The sequence below is a fragment of the Ursus arctos genome, unplaced genomic scaffold, assembly GCF_023065955.2.
Source record: "Ursus arctos isolate Adak ecotype North America unplaced genomic scaffold, UrsArc2.0 scaffold_13, whole genome shotgun sequence".
Lineage (NCBI taxonomy): Eukaryota > Metazoa > Chordata > Mammalia > Carnivora > Ursidae > Ursus > Ursus arctos.
The window spans coordinates 27,044,773-27,069,368 of NW_026622797.1; the positions used below are offsets into that span (position 1 = coordinate 27,044,773).

The 24,596-nt window shown below is 41.3% G+C and overlaps 1 protein-coding gene across 1 annotated transcript in view; it reads left to right on the forward strand.

Moving 5' to 3' along the window:
- The window catches only part of MAP3K5 (mitogen-activated protein kinase kinase kinase 5), a 190,631-nt gene that overhangs the window by 128,355 nt on the left and 37,680 nt on the right, over nt 1–24,596 (forward strand). The window contains exons 15-19 of the mRNA XM_026504878.4: nt 10,477–10,610; nt 16,534–16,661; nt 17,745–17,881; nt 18,834–18,939; nt 23,732–23,889. Of these exons, the coding sequence (XP_026360663.1) occupies nt 10,477–10,610; nt 16,534–16,661; nt 17,745–17,881; nt 18,834–18,939; nt 23,732–23,889 (663 nt within the window). The remainder of the gene's footprint in view (nt 1–10,476; nt 10,611–16,533; nt 16,662–17,744; nt 17,882–18,833; nt 18,940–23,731; nt 23,890–24,596) is intronic.

The following is a 24,596-nucleotide window of genomic DNA, read 5'->3' on the forward strand; positions in this document are numbered from 1 at the left end:
AAAAGTAAGATCACTTTTTAAAGAGCTTTCAAGAAGATACAGAATCAAGATCCTTTGATCTGGATACAGTAATGGGTGGCTGTGTTGGGGGGGGCCCTCGTGGTCGGGCAGTGCTGCAAGCACTGAGAACAATTGCCAACCAAATAAGGAGGGGAATGCTCCGGTTTCTCCCTAGGAATAGCCTGGGGGTTTTAATTGCCAGTGCTGACCTCACAAAAACCAGCTTATGCAGTAATGCTGATCCATCAAAGTGCTTGTAACTCACCCATCTCGAGTAAGTGCAGGGATACCATTCTTTTAATGTTAGAAAAGCACTCTAACACTCTGTCCTTTGCGTGCTATCAGGATAATTTAAAATCTTGGACACAGAATAGCTTCTACAGTATTCCCAGTGGACTGGACGGCATATAGAGTGAAGTCAAACATACTTACTTTAAGTGTTTTGGGTAGTTTGTCATTAAACCCCAAGTAGGGACATTGCTGGCGTTTGTGTGTTGGGTGGGGCGTGGGAGGGTGATCTGTGGGCACGATGGTAATGCACGGGGATTGCGATGATGTTCTGGGCTGTGAACATGGTGACAGCTGTCTTCACTCTCCCTCTCATTGAATGTCCCTTTGTAGCCAGAACACCTTTAGGATATGAGTCACCAGACAGCCTGAACTTGTATTTTCGCCTAACTTTTGATAACTTCATGGTTACATTTCTTAGATATTTTCAACATTCTGGATTTAAAATTATTTTATCAGTGTTCTAAATATTTGATTAAAGTGAATTCTCTAATTTCATTACCGCAAAGTGGACTCGACCGTCAGCCCATGAATTACACACACACGAATAATTCCTCTACTTCCCATTCCTGATGATGTAAACAAGGATTCCTTAGAGACCATCTTTTCAGAGCGATTAAGATTTCTATGCAGAACAGTTGCTTTCTGATCATCACCTCAGCTGGGGATAGAATTAAAGTTGTTTCAATGCGTGTGTCAGTTACTCCTGAAGCCTGTGGGAAGCTAGGCCCACAACAAAAGTAAGATGTTGGAAAGGTCAAATGTTCTTTAATGTTCACTTCACTTAGGGCATTGTCAACACTGGCAAACTTTAACTATCAAAATGGTTCTATAAACCACAAATTTGAAGCTAATCCCTAGATTTCTGGATGTTTGAGACTTCTTATCTGAAGCCCATATTAAGATCTGCTTTTCTTTTTGATTCGAATCATAAGGTTTCTTAGACGCAGTACAATTGTGGGAGGGATTCAGCCTCCTTCAGGTCATGGTCAAGCCCCCTTCTCCAGCTGATCAAACCTGACTCTGTTGACATCGCTGTGCCGGGTTCAGGAGCTTTGGATTCTAGTTCGAACTTTGCTAATGGCCAGTTTTATAACTTTGGACAAAATTCGTACTCTTGGCTGGGCTAAAATGATTTTATTCCTCACGTGAGAGTGGAGCAAGAATACCTTAAATATGCTTTCCTAGCTCAAATTCGTATAATTTTTCAAGATTAGTACAAACTGTACAAGGTTATTTCAAATATAGATCAGTCCCCCTTTCAGAGAACTTTTGTGCTTTTGAACAGAAAGAGAAACAGCTTCTTTTGATTCAAGGCCATGTTTTTTGACTCAAGGATGTATTTTGACATGTAAGGGTAATGAATCCAGATCTTAAATAATTTAATAGATTGGTAAATTTGTATTGAAATCATTGAACTGATTGATTGCTATTAACCAGAAGAGTTCTCACATGTATGGAGGTGCCTGGGTGGCTCAGTCATTAAGTGTCTGCCTTTGCCTCAGGTCATGATCCCAGGGTCCTGCGCAGCGGGAAGCCTGCTTCTCCCTCTCCCGCTCCCCCTGCTTATGTTCCCTCTCTTGCTGTCTCTCTCTCTCTCTCAAAAAATAAATCAAAATCTTAAAAAAAAAAAAAAGTTCTAACCCATATCAACTGTGGTCCCTGTTTTGTTCTCTCAGCCTTCCATATTTTCACTAACAGCTTGGGCATCTACCCAGCTGCCTCCTGGGAGAAACCCTGTCTGTGCCTCTCTCCCTCCTCACAGCTTGACATCCCTCCAGCCCAGTCACCTCATCCTCTCTGTCATTCCCCCATCTCAGGTCCTTACCACCCCTCCTGTGGCCTCATCTCCCTCCTGCCATCAGTATGCATCTCTGTCATCATCAGAGAGATCTCTTACATGATTTTATCCTGTGACTCCCCTCATTAAAAACCTTTGATGCTACTCTTTGTAGAAGAAGGTTTCCACAGATGCAGTGTTCTTAACCCTCTGGCTGGAACATAGCCTTGCCTTTCCACCTCGTGGGCTGGGATTGCCAAACTCTTCCATTTTCCAGAAGGCTGAGCTTTCCTGCCTCTGGGCTTGATCTGCAGATGCCCAGCTCCACATGCTTTTTCGTCTCTGTCCCACCTGGTGACTGCATCCTCATTTTTTGAGATACAAGCCAAGTGTCATTTCTCAATACCACCTCTCACTTTGCTCTCCTAGCATTTCCGGCCCCCTCCTCTGCCCTAGCTCTTCTCATCACGTTATAACTTGGTAGCCTGCACCAGACTGTGAACATCCCAGGGCAGGACTGTGGCTCTGTTTCCTTTCTAATCACATAGTCTCACATGGTATGAGGCATCCAAGCGGAAGTCGTTCAGTCAGATCAGAAGGCTTGGAAGGGTTTGAAGGTGGTGTGTGATAAAGCCAGGATTGTTTAAAAATATCTCAAACTGGGGGAGAGGGCTATGGATCGGAAGGGACAGAGTAGGTGCTGTGACACTGGCTTGAAAGTTGTTCAGTCAGTGGTAAGTCCGTGAAAGAATGAACGCTGTAATCAAGCTGCGAATCATAACCAAGGCATTATCGACTCATTCTCTTTTCATCTCTTTCTTTTTTGTATCTCCTTGGGGGGAAAAAAAAGCCAGATACAAATTACCAAGCTCCTTTTGGTCCTCAGTACAAAATATGCTGTGTCTCCGTCCCCACTCGTGTCCCAAACACGCACATATATTGTACTTCTCCGTACCTCCTTCTCTGCCTCTTCCCCTCCCGCTGCTCTCCCTTTTCCTCTCTATCCCTCTTTCTCTTGTATTCATTTGTTCCTCACTGTCTCATCAAAATGGGCACATGACGACTTAAACCTGAAGCAGTCATAGCACCTGGCCCTGTGAACCGGTTCATACCTACTTTCCAGCATACATAAAGAGAAAGTTGACCCCTTGTGGGGTGAAGTGGAGACAAGCAAGAGAAAAGGAACATTCTCCTTTGACGCGAACGTGGGCGGAATGATAAAGTACCTCACCATTTCCTTTTCTGCTGATGTGCTTCACAAACCTTAACAGTGAATTGTGGTTCAGAACTCATTTAAATCCATTTGGAATCATCAGCACACTGGTTTGTTTGTCTTTAACACCCTCTTTCTATTTTTGCACTGAAGCTCAACCCCCACATTTACCGCACTGAGAAGATGTATCCCTGACAGTGTTGTGTGGTATGAGTACTGATTTGTTACTCATTCTTTCATTCTGTTAGGAAAGAAAACCACTTTTTCTTCTGTCAACTAGGTTCAGTGATTGGGGGCCTGCAAATTAACGGACAAAAGACAGATCACCAAGAGAAAAGACAAGGTTTATTCGTGTATACAGGAGCACACAGAGTGGCATCTGATCAGCGAGAGTTAAATTTGCTTATCCTACTAAGAAAAGTCCTTCAGAGGACCTTAAGGAAAAGCACATAGCAGGGAAACAAATGAGGAAAAAATGTGGAAGGCACAGAATGTTTTGGCAAGGTTTTGTTTATGTAATTTCTCATCCAGGTACAAGTGGTCCTGAACCTCCCAGAGAGGGGATTTTTGGCAGCTGTATTTTCAGGAGGCTTTGCTTAAGCCAGCAAAAGAGATTAGGTTTTTAATGCAGCTACTGTTGATTCAGATATGTTCAGCTTAAGATCATCTTTATACCATATTAATGGGTATAAATTCAATTCACTCAGCGAATATTTATTCGCACCCAATGGTTGTCATTATTTTAGGTGCTGGGGATACAACAGAGAAAAAATTGAGAAAAATCCCTGCCCTCACTGAGCTTACATTCTAGTGAAAGACTGACAATAAACAACATAAATAAGTAAAATACATAGCATGTTTGATAATGATCAGTATTAAGGAGAAAAATTAAGAAGGGAAGGGTTCAGAAAGTTCCAATGTAACAGAGCATGCAAGTTTAGACCAATAAGCCAGGGAAGGCTCATTGAGAAGGTGATGTTTGAGTAAAGGCCCAAGGGAGAAGAGATCCATCAAACTAGATATTTGAACCGACAGCGTTTTTAGCATTTTATTAATGCTATTAATTGTTATTAATGTTTTTGACATTTACATACTAAGAAGGCAATACAGACTGAAAATTAACAAAGCTACCATGCAGGTCTTTGAGGTGACCATTCACCTAATGTAATTAAGCACCAGAGGGAACTGCATGGCCTTTGGAAGGTGGTGGTTTTACTGTAGGTCCCTTGACAGTGCGGGAATTAAGTGAATCACCACTTTGTTGTTTGGCCTTGTCAATATTGTCTTCCTACGCTGATTCCCTTTCCAGTACCAGACTTAGATTATTCTGGGCAGGCAACAATAGAGGGATGATTCTAGAAGTATTCCCATCATTGCTTCACAATGCAGTTGTTTCCCTTAGCAACAACCTAATTCACTAACCTATTGCCATAGAAATAGAATGCAGAGTATATAAGCAGTGTAATCTTACTTTTTAGTTTTTAAAACGCTCTTTCCTCCACCCCTGACGTTTTCCATGTTTCCAATTTAACACACCTTATCGTCCCTTGGCCTGTAGCCCAGCTCTGTTCTACTTTTTTTTTTTTGGCATATAGACCAGGGCAGTCTCCTCAAACCTGCCTTTCCAATTTGTATCTCTATATGGTTAAGAATAGAAAAGAAATTTTAAAAACTAAGCAGCAGTTACTCCCTGGAATGGCTTCCAATCACTTTAGTCTTATTAAAAGTCCTTTTGATATTTATGGTGACCACTTTGTTCAACAGGAATTGACTGCCATACCTAATAAGTAATCTTTTAAAAAAGAAGAGTCTTTTGATGCTTTGGATTCGGAGGGGAACTAAAACTGGGGCAGCCTCATGGAGGTTTATCTATTCTTCACCACACTGTATAAATATCCCTGTGGCAAAACTCCTTTCAACCAAAAATAAACTGATGCTGACTTTCAATGATTTGTTTTGGCACCTGGTTTATAAAAAAAAAAAAAAATGTTTCTCATCAAATTTTCTATATCCCGATTAATCAATTAAGTAAATAACTGCTGAGCATCTTCAAACCAGATATTGCCAAGACGAGGGGTAGAGCAATTAAAGATAAATCGTAGCTCTCACAAAGCTCAGAGTTTAGACAGGGATGCAGACTGAGCAAGAGAAGGAAGAGTTTCGAAAGCATGAATAAGGGCGGAAAGCCTTGGAAGCACATCAGACCAGAAAGTAACCCAGCTCCTGAGTGTCAGTTGGGCAGTTCAGGAAAGCTTCCTAAAGCTTGGTTTTGAAAGACAAGGCAGAATTACCGAGGTAGAAAACACAGCATGTGCAAAGGCACAAAGGTCTCGGGAACCTCACTGAGAGATTTTGGAGGAGACTGATGAGAGAGAAGGTTGGACACAGAGACAGCACAAAGAAGCTGAATGAAACACCTTTTAAAAAAGCAGAGGCAGTGGTACAGACATGGACAGCTCACTTTGGAAGTTTGGACTTTGGAAAATTCACTGCCATCTTAAGGAGAGCGGATCAGGGAACAGGGCAACAAGAGAGGAAAGCCAGTTGAGTCTGTAGAATTGGTATGGTAGAAAAGCATGGAAGGCCTGATTCGAGGCAAGAACAGATACACCTGATAGCATTCGGCAATCAGTTGGATATGGGGAGTGAGGGAAAGGAAAGAATGGAGTCTACGATAGCCACCAGATGTCTCCCAGATACCTGTTTGGATAAGAGAATGAATGTTCCATGAATATTGATGACACACTGAAATACCTTTATCATGATGGTGTTTGGAAACAGAAGTAAGACTATCCCTACAATGTTGGTAGTGGTCGGAACACTAAATCAGGAATCATGAGCTGGGTATAAACCACAAGTCTAATTGTTGTGTCACTGGAAAAGATATTTCTGATCATTTGTAAATTGAAGCTAATCATAGTCCTTCCCCATTCTGACACAGGCTTATTATGACCATCAAATGAGATAGGTTATGGAGAGTTGATTTTTTTTTCTTTTAAATTATAAAGCATTATAATAATGTGGTGGTAGTACCAGGTTCAGTGTGTAGGTGTCTACGCCCCTGATAGGGCACACTAGCAAAGATGAGCTCCTTTGGTGATTCGTCCCTGGCCTACCTCCTGCTGGCCTGGGTCCTAGCTGGTAGATTTCCAGCATGTGTGGCCCAGCATATGGAAGTCTGGGCCACTGGAATTGGGTGTGGAGTCTTAGGCTCTTTCTGGTGGAATTTTTTGACTATTTTTCCTGCCTCTTTGCTGGAGCCTAGTGTTATCTTCCAGTCTGAGGAAATTGCTAAATGATTCCTGCTCCCTGTTCCCTCACCCTGAAAATGTGCCAGATGTTCTGCTCTGGACTAGGACCATCTTTGGCCTTACATTAGACATCCAGAACAGGAGAATTCTTTCATGTTCATGAGGTATAGTGTTGCCAATGGGAAAGTAAGATGCGTCCCTTCCAGAGCATGGCGTTTGTCCTTCGCCAGAGAAGGATCCATGGTAGGGAGGTCAGTGCTCGCCCAGTCCTGGCTTGGTGCTGGGCATAGTTTTCCCCAGGAGAATACAACTAATTGCTTTCTCTCAGTGCTTGGAAACCTGTTGGAAACAAATAAACTGAAGCTGGTAATGACAAAACCACGTTTTCCTCATCCTCCTTGGCAGTGGTCCCTCAAGTCAAGTCTGTGTACCCTGGAGAGTTTGCAGAGTGATCTGATTACTACCTTTGTAGGTAATTTGTCCTTTTTAATGTCTGCTTCCTTTTTGATCTTTTGTTTGCTTTTTATTTGGTAATTTCCTAATACCATGTCTGCGTGCGAATTTCTTTTTTATTTTTCCTACTTAGGGCTCAGTTTTCAGAAGTTATGTTTGATTCTGTCTCGGATCTGCCTGGCCTTTTTTGGAATGTTTTATCCTTTTCTCCTGGTTTTTGATTTCTTATTTTATATCTTTATGTTAAATGTACTTATTTTAAAGTTTTTGTTTCTTTTGCTTTATGAAGTTTAGGGAAATTGATATTTGTCAAATCTGCTAACTCACTGGTGGTGAATTATTTCCTTATATGTTTTAAAATTTGGGGTTGTGAGCTCAATTTCAATGACATACTATGAGTGAGAATCCTGCATGGTCCGTCTTAAGGGAGTCTCTCTTTAAGATGTTTTTGCTTTGTTTTTGCTAGTACTCCAGGGATGTTCCAGGCTGAAGAGCAATTATACGTATCATGATAAGTGTAAATTTGAACTAAACCAGCATGAGTACCAGCCTATGGTGGAAATTATTCGGAGTATTCAGAAAATATTGTTTTTGTCCACCCAGAGCTCAGTTTAAGATGGATGAGCTTTATTTTTGTTTCCCTGTGCAGTGGGCTAGCTCTATGCTAATCTACCCTTTCATCAATTATAGTCCTTTAAGGACCCTGATTTCAAGGGTCCATCTCTTCACCTGGTCTTAGGCACAAGGTCCTGTTTTCTATCCCTTTATGGGCATTAAGACGAAAGTACCAGATAAGGGGTTGACAGACTATAGCCCAAAGGCCAAATACAGCCTGCCACTACCCTTAGTAAATGTAGTTTTACTGGAACACAAGCATGCCCATCTGTTTATATTGACTGAGCTGTTTTCGTGGTACAATGGCAGAGTTGAGTGGTTGCCACAGAGATCATATGGCCCACAAATCTGAACATATTCAATATCTGGCCCTTTAGAGAAAGCATTTGCCAACTTCTGCCCAAGATTAATGAGACTGAAAGCCCAGCCCTCATCCCCACCCCTTGGGCTGCAGGGACATCAATTATGATTACCCCTCAAGTGGTCCTCTTTCTCTTTATTTCTAGCTCCTGGCAGTCTTCTTTACTTTTTTTAAGCCCTGCCAGGCATTTAAAATGTGTCTATTTTGGGACGCCTGGGTGGCTCAGTTGGTCAAGTGCCTGACTCTTGATTTCAGCTCAGGTCATGATCTCAGGGTCGTGAGATCAAGCCCTGCATCAGGCTCCACAATGAGCGTGGAGCCTGCTTAAGATTCTCTCTGCTCTCCCTGTGCCCTTTCCCTGCCACTTGCATGGTCTATCTCTCTATATATATCCCTCTATTAAAAAAAAAGTGTGTCTATTTTATTTTATGTAGGTGTTTTTAACAGGAAGTCTTCCAAATACCAAGTCCACATATTACCTTCTATTTTCTTGGATAATATAGACTGCTGTGTGCATAAGATGTTATTTATGAACCTAACGACAACCACAAATCAAAACCCCACAATAGATACACAAACAATAAAGAGAAAGGAATCCAAGCATATCACTAAAGAAAGCCATCAAACCACAGGGGAAGAGAGCAAAAGAAGAAAGGAACAGAGAACTACAAAAACAACCATAAAACAAATAATAAAATGGCAGTAATGACATACCTCAATGATTACTTAGAATGTAAATGGATGCTCCAATCAAAAACATAGGGTGACTGTATAACAAAACAAGACCCATCGATGTGCTGCCTACTAGAGACTCACGTCAGACCTGAAGACACCTGCAGATTGAAAATGAGGGGATAGAAGAATATTTACCATGCAGATTGAAGCAAAAGGAAAGCTGGGATAGCAATAGGTATATCGAACAAAATAGACTAAAACAAAGACTGACAAGAAACAGAAAAGGACACTACATGTTGATAAAGGGAGCCATCCAACAAGAGGATATAAAATTGCAAGTATTTATGCACCCAACATGAGAGCACCTAAATGGATAAAGCAACTATTAACAGACATAAAGGAAGAAATTGACAGTAATACAAAAATAGTAGGGAAATTTAACACCCCACTTACATCAATGGATAGACCATTTTGACAGAAAATCAACAAGGAAACAGTGGCTTTGCATGAGACATTGGACCAAATGGACCTAACATAGATTTAGAACATTCCATCCCAAAAAAGCATAATACATATTTTTTGAAGTGCACATAGAACATTCTCCAGCATCGGTCATGTTAAGCCACAAAACAAGTCTCAATAAATTAAAAAAGATTGAAATCATATGCATCTTTTCTGACCACAATGGTATGAAACTAGAAATCAACCACATGAAAAAATTTGGAAAGAACACAAACACATGGAGGCTAAATAACATGCCATTGAACAATGTATGGGTCAACCAAGAAATCAAAGAGGAAATTAAAAAATGCATGGAGGCAAATGAAAATGAAAATACAACAGTCTGAAATCACTGGGATGCAACAAAAGCTATTCTGAGAGGGAGGATTATAGCAATCCAGTCCTACCTGAAGAAACAAGACTATCTCAAAGAAACACCCTAACCTTACACTTAAAGGAACTCAAAAAAAAAAAAAAAATCAAGCCCAACACTAATAGAAAGAGGAAATAATAAAGATGAGAGCAGAAATAAATAATATAGAAACAAAAAACAATAGAATGGACTAACAAAACTATTTCTCATTTTCAAAATGTATTTTGGCCTTGAGGAATTGGAGGTAAAGGGAAAATCCTTATTTTAGCATTGTCAATGCAGAAGACCTTAAAATTTTTCTTCTTACCCACAACCTTTTTTTCAGTGGCTTTATTCTCTTGGCAGATTATGAAATACTTGGACAGTATCAAAAGCTGAGAAACAGGGGCGCCTGGGTGGCACAGTGGTTGGGCGTCTGCCTTCGGCTCAGGGCGTGATCCCGGCGTTGTGGGATCGAGCCCCACATCAGGCTCCTCCGCTGGGAGCCTGCTTCTTCCTCTCCTACTCCCCCTGCTTGTGTTCCCTCTCTCGCTGGCTGTCTCTATCTCTGTCGAATAAATAAATAAAATCTTTAAAAAAAAAAAAAGCTGAGAAACAGAAGAAAGCTCAATTAGATATAATATTGATAAACATTCTTGCTAATCATACTCATCTCTAGATCTGTGAAAAATAGGATTTAGTGGATAAAAGAATCCAAGTGGCCTTTTGAAGAAGCACTTCTCTGGATTTAAATACAGCGCCGCTACTGTGTTCGGAGCCATTGTGAAAACAGGACCGCGCGAGCGGCTTTACGTTCAGAGTGTCCCGTTTCTGGCTGTAGAAACCGCTTTGAGCTTCATCCTGTTGTTGTGTGTGTTAAAGCCATTTGATAAAATAAGGGGAAATGCTCTTGGAAAAAGTTGATGTTTAAAATGTAGAATGCAAGTCACGTTTTAATCTTCTGTCCCCCGCGTTTTCCTTTTGTAGTATGACTATGAATATGACGAGAACGGTGACAGAGTCGTTTTAGGGAAAGGCACTTACGGGATCGTCTATGCAGGCCGAGACCTGAGCAACCAAGTCCGAATCGCTATAAAGGAAATCCCAGAGAGAGACAGCAGGTACAGTAATTGTGGCTAATAAAAGCTGCTTTCAAGGTCCTTTGGGTTGTTTGTAGCATTTTAGACAATGTTTTGGTGATATTCTAATGAACGACACTGTCTGAAAACGCCAGTGTCTTAATCAGCCCTCTCTGAGGTTTTGTTGCTGCGTCAGTGAGTGATTCAAGCACAACCCCCTGGTGGGGAAGGACCGGCCTCTCAGAGCTGACCAGGACAGGACTTCTAAAGAGTAGAAAAGACAATGGCCTGTGTGTGTTGGGCTCAGTTGTGTCAGAGAATGGTTGATTTATTAAATGGATAGATGGGGAGTAAGCAGGATCAGAAATGGTTTGAACCACAGGTTTCAATGTGTAATTTCCTTCCTAAGGAGCTTCAAAGTCATCCCTGCATCTTAACAAGTGGAAAGCTGACCACACTAAGACCAAATTAAAAATTCTTGGATCCATTGGAGAAGTAGAGTTACAGGCCATGCCACTGCCCCCAAATTTGGAGACACAGTCATGGGAGGCGGGGTATGGGGGCACATCTTTGTGACTTCTGCCTCTAGAAGCCCTACCAGACCCTCACAGTGATGTTCAAGAAAAATCCCCCCATGCTTCCAGCAGGGGGAAGGGGGAAAGGAACCATTTTGAAATATCCCACAGCTCTGTTCTTCCTAAGAAGGCCTGACCTCAGAGAGACTATTTTTACCAGGGCCTAACCTAGGAGAGTGTTATCAGAGCCTAAACAGCTGGGGGAAAGGAAGTACCCAACTCCTGCCCACCATAACCGTCCTGTCCCAGCTGAGGGCAGCAGGAGACAGGGGAGGAGGGAGACTGCAAAGCATTTGTGAGGCTCCCAGCCCAGGGGCCCAGGCTCTCGAAGAGACTGAGACCTAAGCATAAGATTATAGAATGCTTCCCCTGCCGGAGTTCCTTTTACCTAATACATCATGCCTGACTTTCAACAAAAATGACAAAGCATACCAAAAGGCAAAAACACAGCTTGAAGAGACAGAGCAAGCCTCAGAACCAGACTCCGATATGGCAGGGATGTTGGAATGATCAGACCAGGAATTTAAAGCAACTTGAATGTGCTAAAGGCTCTAACGGGTAAAGTAGATAGTGTACGAAAACAGAGGGAGTGTAAGCAGAGATGGAAATCCTAAGTAAGAATCAAAAGAGATGCTAGAGACTGAAATCACTACCAAATGAAGAGTGCCTTCGATGGGCTGGGCAGGGCTTCCTCTCTGAGCTGAAGGATATGGCCATAGGAACTTCCAGAACTGGGGCGTGTGGGTGACTCGGTTGAGCATCTGGCTCTCAGTTTCAGCTCAGGTCACGATCTCAGGGTCGTGAGATCATGTCCACTCAAGACCAGCTTTCTTCAGAAAGGACACTCCCCTGAGCTGTCTGGGTTGTCTGTCTACCCAGCCTCTCCACTTGGAAGTTTCCAGGTTAACGTGGCGAAAACGGAACTGTGGATTTTGACCCCCAGGTGTGTTCACCCGACCCTGCCTCAGTGAAGGTTCTCCCAGCCATCAGCTGTTCAGGCCAAAACCTAGGATTCCTTTAGATTCCTCTCTCTCACTCGATGTCTCCTGCATCAGTAAGTCGTACTGTTGCCTCAGCTTGTGTAACACATTCTCAGTCTCCCCAGTCTTGCCCATCGCCACGGCTGCAAGTCCAACGTCAGCCTTCAGGTCTCTCGCACGGGCTCCTTGCCGCAACTGCCTGGTAACTAGTCTCTGCCTTCACTCCCTCCTCTACTTCTACTCCAGCCTCCCTCAGAGAAGCCACAGAGATGTCTCTGAAGTGGAAATCACATCATGTCACTGCTGCTTGAAACCCTTCCGCGGACCCTTATCGTAACCAGCACGAAACCCCGAGCCCTTAGCACAGACATCTGCCTCCCTCTGTGGCTCCTCCCTGGCAGCCGCACCGACCCGGGCACGCAGGGGCTCATTCCAGAGAACCCAGCAGGATTGCCTCATCTCGGTCCGTTCTCAGTTCAGACCTTAAGCCAGCAGGCAGGCCTTCCTCACGTACCCCAAGCTGGAAAACACACCCTCCCAAGCAGCCAGTGTCCCAGGTCCCAGCTCTGTTTGCCTTTCCGTCCTTAGGGTGTGACTTACCCGCATGGCCACTTTGCCTCCAGATGCCATATCTGCATTTGAGGTAGCAAGAAGAAAAAGACAACAAACTTTCCCAGAAGCATCCAGCATACTTTCACCTCTATTCTATTCGCCAAAAGTGACCACCCTGAACCCCAAGGGAGGCTAGGGACTCAGTAGCTTTTTAGCTAGTCCTTTGTTTCCTCAAACAAAATCCTACAAAGAGGGAAGAACAGACGTGAGGTAGGCAAACAGCTATTGCTGTCTGCCCCACGTATGGTTTTCATTTTATTTTCTGTGATATTGTTGCACAGTTTCCTCTTGGTTAATCCGTGAGACGTATTTATGAATTCTCTCTTATGAGGTGATGATAGAAATTATTAATGAAATACCTAGGGCAATATATATCAATTTGTCATATTAAACATTTTGTTAAGTATTCCTGTAGTTTACATAACACATACATAGATTTTGAAACAATATAAAATGTAAAGGGCTTATCACTATCCAGTCACTGCAGCAAACCTGCCCATCTTTAGCACCATCCCTTCCCCTCCCACCAGCAGGTGAATTTAAGTAGGTAGTTGGAAGCAAACCACTTTTAGAATCCCCTTTGTAACTTAAGTTTATTGGTCACACACACAAAGCACACACACACAGCACACCAACCCCAACAAAGGCCCTGTTCTGTAGCAACGCATTTGGCAGAATGTGGGTTGTTTGAAGGATGCCTGGGTGGCTCAGTCGTTAAGCGTCTGCCTTCAGCTCAGGGCGTGATCCCGGCGTTCTGGGATCAAGCCCCGCATCAGGCTTCTCTGCTGGGAGCCTGCTTCTTCCTCTCCCACTCCCCCTGCTGTGTTCCCTCTCTCGCTGGCTGTCTCTCTCTGTCAAATAAATAAATAAAATCTTTAAAAAAAAAAAAAAAGACTGGGGCACCTGGGTGGCGCAGTCGTTAAGCGCCTGCCTTCAGCTCAGGGCGTGATCCCGGAGTTCTGGGATCAAGCCCCACATCAGGCTCCTCCGCTATGAGCCTGCTTCTTCCTCTCCCACTCCCCCTGTTTGTGTTCCCTCTCTAGCTGGCTGTCTCTATCTCTGTCAAATAAATAAATAAATAAAATCTTTAAAAAAAAAAAAAAAAGAAAAGAAAACCCTCGTATGACAAGTGCTTCTCTTAAAGAGCTGGCGCTGGGCATCTCCTTGTTACCTATAAGAACAAAAGTGAAGTGTCTTATGTTATGGTGAGAGCACACAAGTTGTTTTCATCTGTATGCCCCGGAGAGGTTTTCATGTTGCATGTAAAAAGATAGCAGTTAGGAAGGACACTTGCTAAGGTAATAGGATGCATGTGAATAATGCATGACCCAGCATCTACTACCCTTGGCCATCTGGAGTGAAGGATCAGAGCAACAAAAACAGTTGCTTCTGTGTTTCCTTCACACTTTAAAAACACTTGTTTGAGAATCGGAGTCGTAGGAGAGAAGTGGTGGTGGATTCACGCTCTATCCCAAGTAGTTGTTAATCTCAAATTGGCTTCCTCCTCTAATGTTCTACACACACCTGAACTATTTATGTAGATAGTTATTCTCTACCCCGCTGCATATTAGAGCCAACAGGGGCACTTTAAAAAATTACTGATACTCAGGCCTTACCCCCCGAAATTCTGGAGTAGGTCGTAGGCATTGATTATTTTTAAAAAATCCTTTCAGGAGGTGAGACGTCCAGCTAAGGCTGGGAACCACTGGTGTGGATGGATGTAGTGGGCATTTGACTCAGAGAAGGTGCTTTGGAAACACATATGGATTAATAATTTTTAAAGCCAAATATGTATAAGTAACTCTGATTATCTATACCATTTCTTCTTTCCATTGTCACAGCTAATAGAGAAGAAATAAGATTTTCTTGTAATTTCATAGATAAGCATTGCTTATTGACTTGAACAAATTAGAATTTCATGCTTATTTGGTGATTGGCACTCACCCTTTCACTTAGTGAGAATTTCTGAGTGTTACTAATCAATTTCATATTGGAGAAGAGTTCTTATTCTTAGCTAGGTTGAAACCAGACTATTATTGTAACTTTTAAGCTATCCTTTGGTTACATAATGGAGGGGGCAGGGGAGTAGCCTATTTCCTTTTCCACGATCTTATATTTAAATATTCATGATTGATTTTCAATAGAGGGTCAGGAGGTGGGAGTCCTTTGGCTCATCATAAACTGAATTAATCACTTGCTTCGGATTATTTAGTCATTTTAATGCCCTAAATCTGTAGAATAGACCCAATATTTGCTACTAATTTATCTCATGCATATCAAGAGCAATGTTATTACCTAGCGTTAATAAAGTGGCTTAAACACCATGGAAAAAGTAACTTGCAAATGTCCTGAGAATCATAACCTAAGTGTCTTACTGGTAACACCATAGACCTGTATTTCTCATGTTGTCTCAGTTACCAAAATGGAGTTATCTCTAATTGGTATCCTGTTAAGGGGTTTAGTTTAATACCTACCTTTATAGTTCCTAGAGCAGTTCTAAAGAAAAATAAAATGAGTAAAAGATCTAAAATACAAGTTAATTTTTTGTTGTTGTTGGAAGCATTCTGAGCAATATTTTACAGATTATAAAAGTTTGTTTAAATTAAATGAATTTGAATTTCTATAACCTCCTAATTGCTTTAGCTTTGTAGCTTATCCTGAAAAGCTTCATGAAAATAGCATTATTCGGTACTAACCAATTGTAGTATTTATTATTGGCATTCAAAAAAATCCATTCTGTTTACATGGATTTGCCATCATAAGATCTAAGCATTTCTTGTACTAGCACTGAAGCAAATAATGAGGCATCAGGTTTGTAGTTTATGGTCTAGTGGTTAGTGCCTTTCATACCTGTAACCTCCATTGTACAAGAGAAAAAAAATTAGAGAATAGCTTTGGGTCTCTGATGCCCTACCATGGTTAGTTACACAGTAATCGTATTAATATAAGTATATAATATAATATTAATATTCAAGATTGCTAAGAGTCTAAAAGCTTTATAGTACTTCAAATAATCATCAAAAGGGTTGTTCTGTCTGTTCCAGAAATATAAAACACTTTCACTGTATGATCTGATAAAACAATGTATGTGATTTTGAAAGAAACCAGACGGTTTGATGCTGGTCTTTCAGCATGAAGGCATGGGTAGGATGGGGTAAAAAAAATCATGATATACTAGAATTGATGGACCCAGTAAGATGAGGATTTGCCAGGAGCTCAAGGAGACTTGGGATATAAATGGTTTTATGTTTTCTACAGACGAGTTGCTGGGCCTTTCAGTAAGTTCAGGAATGAAAATGAAAGTGATTTGCAATTTTTATCTTCCAGGTCAAGAGTCTCCGGGAATAGTAGAGTTATGTTATGAGGCCAGTGGAGTAGAAAGTCATGTTAATGTAGACAGTGAGCTGTGTGGGTGCGTTCAGTTCTCCTAGACTAGTATCTTAACTCTGTCACTTACTAGCTTTAAGATCTTGGGCAGGTTAGTTATCCTGTTGGTGAATCAATTTCCTCATTTGTAAAATGGGCATCTTAAAAGTACCGTCTCCTGGGGTTGTTGTGAGAAATGAGTTAATGTATACAGTAGTCTCAGATCAATGCCTGACACATTTCCCCTCAGACCCTACCTACCACCGCTTCAGCTTCACAGAGTTTATGTTAGAGAAATAAATACTTTAGATAGTCATATTTTACTTTATGTATGGACGTATATTTAGCTGATGTTTTCAATTTGTATTGCTTACATTTATACACTAAAATCTGGCTGCATAATTAGCTCATCAACATTTGCATGTCTTTTAGATACTCCCAGCCCCTACATGAAGAAATAGCATTGCATAAGCATCTAAAGCACAAAAATATTGTCCAGTATCTGGGCTCTTTCAGCGAGAATGGTTTCATCAAAATCTTCATGGAGCAGGTCCCAGGAGGTAAGAGATGTTTTTCTTTCTTTAAAAAAGTATACATTTTTAAGGGCTTGAAGAGGAGCACGATTGAACGGGATTTACTAGTTTACAGGTCTTAATTTGTCTACGTTAAAAGATAAATTAGATTATGTTCATTGCAGCATTATTTACAAGAGCCAAGATATGGAAACGACCTAAGTGTCCATCATCGGATGAATGGATAAAGATGATGTGTTCTATACACGATGGAATATTAGTCATTCCTAAAAAAGAGTGACATCTTGCCATTTTCGACAACACAGATGGACTGTGAGGGCATTATGCTGAGTGAAATAAGTTTTACAGAGAAAGACAAATACTGTATGATCTCACTTCCATGTAGAATGTAAAAAAACCCCAAAAACCCCAAACAACGAAACAAAAAAACCAAGCTCATAAATAACAGAGAACAAATAGGTAGTTGCCAGAAGTGGGGGGGGGGGGGGGTAGGTGTGGGCAAAATGGGGGAAGAGGGTCAAAAGGTACAAACTTCCAGTTATAAAATAAGTAAGTCCTGGGGGTGTGATGTACAGTGTGGTGACTAGAGTTAACACTACTGTATGGGTACTTGAAAGTTGCGAAGAGAGGAGAACTTGAACATTCTCGTCACAAGAAGAGAATGTTTTTGTAACTATGTGTGGTGACAGGTGTTAACTAGACTTACTGTGGTGATCATTTTGCGGTGTGTATAAAAACCGCATCATTATGTGGTACTCCTGAAACTAATATAATGCTGTATGTCAATTACACCTCAATAAATTTAAAAAAAAATTAGACATGTGACATTGGCTTGGCAGTTTATTAGAAGACAATAAAAGTATGCTGAGCCATTTTAGTATCAGTCATTGTGACTTGGATCAAAGTTAGGGACTGAGTGGCCTTTCATTTTGACTGTATTAGATAATGAGCATCTTTCAGAGCATTTGAGAGCCCAAGCATCTAGTACTCTACTTCCTGGGCCACCAGGAATAACCAATACATGTTAGCTTAAATTAGTGTTCCGCCATTAACATGCTTGGAGGAACGAATCTGATAAAATTTTATCCGCTGTTTCTCCCTGCTTTACAGGAAGCCTTTCTGCTCTCCTTCGTTCCAAATGGGGCCCATTGAAGGACAATGAGCAAACCATCGGCTTTTATACGAAGCAGATACTTGAAGGATTAAAATACCTCCATGACAATCAGATAGTCCACCGGGATATAAAGGTAGGATGCGCTGGATTCATGTTTACAAGTTCCTTGGTAGGTAACTGTTTTCTTGGCAAAAGTCATACTGTGTTATGGATATTTATTTAGAATCGTAAATAAATAAACCTGAGAAATAGCAGAAATATAAGATAGTCCCTCCTCTGCTCTAAGTCAGTTACTGGTACTCATGCCTTATCTCTTCTCCTCAAGGAATAAACCTCTCAACCGTGTTCAGCCAACAAAGTCTGAGCTTCCACTGCCCACCCGACACTGCTTTAGGCGCTTTGTAGGGGGAGGGGCACAGCAGAACAAACTTGGACAGGATAGGGTCCCCACTCCTGAGGTGCTCACGGCTGCTTAATCTTTGTGTCCCAGCCCAGAGTAGCTACTCAGTAAATATTTACTACATCAATGGATGAATGATTAGGAGGGGGAAAAAAAGATTCCTTCTTCTTACAAGTATCATATACTCATTGTTAGAATTAAAATTAAATGACTCATTTGATTCTCGTTAAAAAGAGAAAATTCAAAACTAATAAATTTCTGACAAAGGAGGGACTGTGGAAAGGAAGTTACTATTGCTATCCCCCAATAAACCCAGATCTCATTTGTTTGCCATATCCCTAAATATTTCCAGGAAAAGAAGCAAAAACAGAATAAAGTGAAATGACTAGGAGATCATGACTATCTTAATTGAATTGATCCCACACAGGTAGCCCCTACAGTTGACAAGCCACCCCAAGCTCTAACCAGGCACCTGTTTGACTTTGTGGCCTGCGTCACAGATTGGGAATTGATAATATGTAAACAAAAATGGTGTCAAGAATTCACTGTCGAGGTTAACTATTAATGGAGAGTACAGATTGAGTCCTTGTTTGCTCTAAGGACAGCTTTTCTTATTGGACTTACAAGCCAACAACAAACAGTAATGGAAGAAAGAACATTTTGACTCAAGTCTTTTGTTCTCTAGGGCGACAACGTGTTGATTAATACCTATAGCGGTGTTCTCAAGATCTCGGACTTCGGGACATCAAAGAGGCTCGCTGGCATAAACCCATGTACTGAAACTTTTACTGGTATGTTTTTGCAGTGATGATACAGATCTTATGTAATTAAAGAAATAATTGCTGCATTAGAGCCTCATGTGAGAGATAAAGTCAGTCTGGGTTCTCACAGACATTAATGTGCATGTAATTTGATGCTCATTGAAAAATGTTACGCAGAATTTGATCTGGCTCTTTTCTCATCTTGTATTTCTATGATTTGCTCAAATCTCCTGCTTAATGCCACTGAAAAAAAAATTTCTTTTAACTCTCAATTTGTTATTTGTTTTCCCCTTCATGTCATTACTTCTCTCCTGGTTGGCTATAAGCACTATAACCTGACAAGAATTTTTTTTTTTTAACATTTTTTAGCCCAACCTCTCTGTGATTCTTACTCATACCTTAATCACTTCCCATTTGAACTATGAGTTCCTAATCTGTTTACTCCCTGTGGCCTATTTCCTACTCACAATATAAATAACCCGTAGAATTTCAATTCAGAAAGAGGAAGTGACTCACCAATTCAGAATTGGGGTGGGGAGAGAGCTTGCCTCAGAAATTAGGCAATCGAGCCACCACGCTACCTCTGAACAAAGTCCTGGGGGAGTGGAGACAAAGTGATTGCCAAAAAGGTAACAAGAGGAAACCAACGCTCCGAGATGAATGACTGCCCCACAGTTACAGGAGGGCATCTGGAACTTCCATTCTGGTCTCCACTCAAAAGTCTTACCTCTCCACTCTGCTGATTCTCATGAGGTGCTAAGTACTCGTTATTACCATCAGAGAAAGAGTAGTTTAACCAAAAAAGGTAATGAATATTTTGTGGTCTAAGATAAAGCACAATGGCCAGATATCTTCCATGTCTGAATTCTGTGAGGTGCGTGGTAGGACCTCAATTTTGCAGATGAGGAGATTGAGAGAGAGAAGAGAGGTCACAGCTAGAGGTCACAACAGTTTGTAAATGATAGAACTGGGAGTTTTAATCTACTCTTAGTTCTTTGCTTTGACTTCCTTGTTCCAGTCCCTCTTCCTCTCCACATTGCTGATGTGTCTGTTCTGGTAACCTGGGAGGGGAAAAGGAGAGAGAGAAATTTTGTAAATTTTCTCCTCAGAATATTCAGTCAGCAACGCCTCAGACCCAGTTCCTACCCTCACAGCAATGGGTATTTCAGGGCACGGCATTGAACACATTTGAAAGGTATTTTTTTGAATAAAATTAATTCCAACCTACTAGTAACTTTAAATGTCTTTCCATTTCTTGCCTCATACTCTCTCAATTTGGCAAGAGACATTTTAGATGCTGCCAAGACTCAGTAACTTCTGATGGGAAAATCCCTACTTTCAGACATTTTATTTGGGCAAGATGTTAATTTAATGCCTTCTGCTAATCTTAAAGACATATTTTTTTTTAATCCCCAAAGGAGTTGTAGTAAAGCAGTCCTCCCAGAGTCCTTTGTTTGCACTTCTCACACTGGCCTCACATAGTGACACATGTCACCAATGTGCCTGGTCTGTCTCCAGGGCTGATCAGGAGGACTTGGAGGGGTGCGCCTTGATCTGCTCATGGCTATAGGCCTCACAGGTGCTCAGTCAACCTCTAATGAACGGACTGGAAAGACATTGACCTGTTTGGTGATTTGGTGAGAGGGAAGACGGCATCAACCACCATTTACAGAGTGCTTACTATCTATCTGACTGTGTTAAGTGTTTTTCATATTTCACAGAAATTCATACATCAGCCCTAATTCTTTGGAATCAGCATCCCAATTTATGATGAGAAATTCAGGTTCAAAGAGTTTGAATAACTTGCCCGAGGTCACAGTGCTAGTAAGTAATAGAGCTACGATTCAAACTAGACTTAACATGCCAAATGGAATTAATTATCTTCTCCCCAAACCTGTTCCACCCACACTCTTCTCCATCTCAGTTGGTGGCCTCCCAAAACTTAGAGGGATCCATGGTGCCTCTCTTTTCTCACACCCCAACCCAATCCACGAGGAAGTCTACTGGCTCTACCTTCAGACGGTGTCCCGAAATCGGACCACTCCTCACTGTCTCCACGGCTGCCACCCTCAGCCCTCAACTGCGTTGCCTCCAAAGCCTGTTCTCCCTGCTTCAGCTCTTACCTCCTACACTCTCCTCTTAACACTGCAGCCAGAGTGATCCTTTTAAAACATAAATCAAGCCCTCTTACTCAGAGACTTCAGTGGCTTTCTGTTTCTTTCAGAACAAACAAATGCTGAAGTCCTAATATGGTGAAGAAGGCTCTGACCTGATTTGGAGTCCATTACCTCTTAGACCTCATTTTCTACTCTTCCGCCTTGCTCACTCTGTGCCAGAAACACTGGCCTTCCTGCATTCCTTCATTATGCCATGCCGCAAGGCCTTTGCACATGCTCTTCCTTCTGCTAGTAACACTGTTCTCCCAGCTGTCTGCATGGCTAAGTCCCTGTCCTTCAAGCTTTATCTCAGATGTCATCTCAGTGAGCCTACCATGGCTGCCCTCCCTGGGCGCTCTCGCTCCCCCTTCCCTACCTTTTTTTTTTTTTTTTTTTGTCATTGACACATCACTTTCTAACCTACTATATAATTTACTGATTTATTATGTTCTACTTTAATGTCTGTCTCCCACTGCAAAAAACGCAGGCTCCATAAGCCCAGGATTTCTGTTTACTCCACTGCTATATTCTAAGTGCCTGGCCCACAGTAGGTCCTTGATATAAATCTGCTGAATGAATGAGCAGATTAAGTGGGATGTCAAAGTTCACACTTTGAGCCACTAAGCTGTAGTGGTTTCATGGGTGATTGCAATGGCAAAGAAACTCTAAAAGAGATTATTTTCAAGTAATTGTTTAAAACTTTGGAATGAAGCTATATAAGGTATGGATTTTAGAGTCAGTAATCTTACTTGGTTTCCTTAGGCTAATGTACAGATTGGCTTGTGTCTTCGTTATCTGGCTCTGTAAATCTCTTTATAGAAAATTTTATATGTCATGATTATGGAATAAAGAGAGCAGATATGAATACATAACTACCTGGGGGGGTTTTTTGGCATTTGGTCTATGGGAGATAAACACAACTGGCAGTTAGAGCCCTTTGAAATATTATCTGATGAATAAAAATATTGCATAATGTGTTAAGATATTACTTGAATTGTCCAATTTTTAAGGTTCACTGTATTTTAATCAGTTGTGATTTCTCCTCAGATATTCGTACAACTTAAATTCTCTAATCAATTCTATTTTAGACCCAGATACAAGAAAAACCAGTAGTAGACTTACATAAGCTTTTTCTAGAAGACCATTTGATTTTGTTTACATCATAAAAAACAACCCACCCAGATACTATAGTTCATCATCTGTAAATAGAGAAGTCGTAGCATTTTCGTCGTAAGGGTAGGTGATTTGAGGAGTATAGTTATAGCCTTACCCTTGGCCAGGTGAAATGCTTCCCTCCAGTAGTGTTGCTGATTTAAGCCAACAGCAGACATGTATAGTCATATGTGAACTTGAACTTAAGCTACTGTCACATAATGAGAGCTAGAGGATAACCTGGCAAGATGACAATACTTGACAAAAATAATATACTTTTATTTGGTTTTATGAACAACAAGCAGCCAGTTTCTAGCCTATGTTGGTGGGTTTCCTAGGAACAATTTAGAGGAATGGTGCATAGCAGTTTCACCTATAAATCACGCATGAGGCATTCATAAAAGGTGTCTGTATTTATCAAAATGTCTGTCAGCTTGGTTATGAATCAGAAAATACTGAAGTAGGTCTTTTAGCAAATGCCTCAGGATTTGAAATAATTGAATATGGCATCTTGGATGAGTTCCTGTTTGCTGATTATATCATTTGTATGAGTATATCAGTAGCAGGGGATGTGGCAATAATCTGTCCCTGTTCACACTTCTGACTCATTGTTGGATTTGGGGGAATCACCCAGCAGCCTCTTATTCAAGTCACTGAGACAACTGCAGTCGAGTGTTTATCTGAGATATACCAGACTAGAGCTAGAACCAAGCATTTTTGGCTCCCCATTTCATGTTCTTTCCATCATACCGTACTCTTCAACTCTCTCATACCATGTAGCCTTTTAAATCTCCTGTGTTTCATTGTCTTCTTCTTCACTCTGTCTGGTGATTTGTCTGTACTGATGGCTCCTGACCTGCCTTTGATCTGTTAAACCTCTTATTCCGTGGACCACAGGCACACAGCAGAACCCATATATATTTGATTTACAGAATAAAGGACACCAAAAATGATTTACATTATTTTTAACAATGACTTTCAGAATCTTCATGCTTTTGTGATTTAGAAATAGGAATCAAACGGAAGAATTAAGCATTCAATTTAGAAATTGAGAAATATAGATTGAGGGAAAATGGATGATTGACCTAGACTTTTCCTGGAGAGATTAGAAGTATACATAATAGGAATCTTCATGTATTTGGAAAACTAATTGCAAAAAATATGTCTTGATATATTCTCTGTTGTTCTCACATGACTCATTCTTAGAAGTTTCTAAGAGGTCCCGATAAAATGATGCCTTATTTATACTCTACTATCTAGGAGGTGAGAAAGTATCTATTCATGACCAGATCACATTGGTGAGCTAGTCTTATATCCCTGATAAAATCCACCGTAACAACTGCTATTTCCATTTTTATTAACGACAGAGAAAACTGGAAGTCTAGAAAGATGAGATATTAAGACCTGAATCATGCTTTTAAAGTTGTCTTATTTATGTGGACAGTTCAAGCTGTCATGAGATGTTCATCTGTTTCCTCTGTTTTCAAGTGGAAGTGTGTTTGAATTACCCCTAGGCACCCTTCAGTATATGGCACCGGAAATCATAGACAAAGGACCACGAGGCTACGGGAAAGCAGCGGACATCTGGTCTTTGGGCTGCACCATCATCGAAATGGCCACAGGGAAACCACCTTTTTATGAACTGGGAGAACCACAAGCAGCTATGTTCAAGGTCACATTTCGTATGTCTTAAATGTCTGAAAAACCATTCGATAAAGCTATTAGGTGTATAGTTTTTTAGACAAAAGGGAAGGAGCCTAGGTAAGCACATTGAATGTGCTCTCAGAGCTCATTAAAGTCAAGAAGATTCACTCTGCTCAACGTTGGTGCATATGCCTCGCACCGAGGCTCTCTCCCTGCCTTATATTTTTCAGCTATAAAGTGAGATCCCATGTAACCTCATCTAACCGCCTTTTCACAGCGCAGCATAAATAACACACGACTCCATGGAAGACGATCTAAGCTCTTTGGGAAACAGTCTGAAAATCTTCCATGGAGGGAGATATAAAGACATTTTTACTTCATTTAAGTATTAAATCAGAACAATATTCTCCTTTATCATAAGAGTTTGGAGGCTCCATTAAGAAATGGGTGGGGGGCGCCTGGGTGGCTCAGTCGTTAGGCGTCTGCCTTCGGCTCAGGGTGTGAGTGATCCCGGCGTTCTGGGATCGAGCCCCACATCAGGCTCCTCCGCTGGGAGCCTGCTGCTTCCTCTCCCACTCCCCGTGCTTGTGTTCCCTCTCTCGCTGGCTGTCTCTCTGTCAAATAAATAAATAAAATCTTTAAAAAAAGAAAAAAGAAATTGGTGGGCAGGGACGCCTGGGTGGTTCAGTCGGTTAAGTGTCTGCCATCAGCTCAGGTCATGATCCCAGGGTCCTG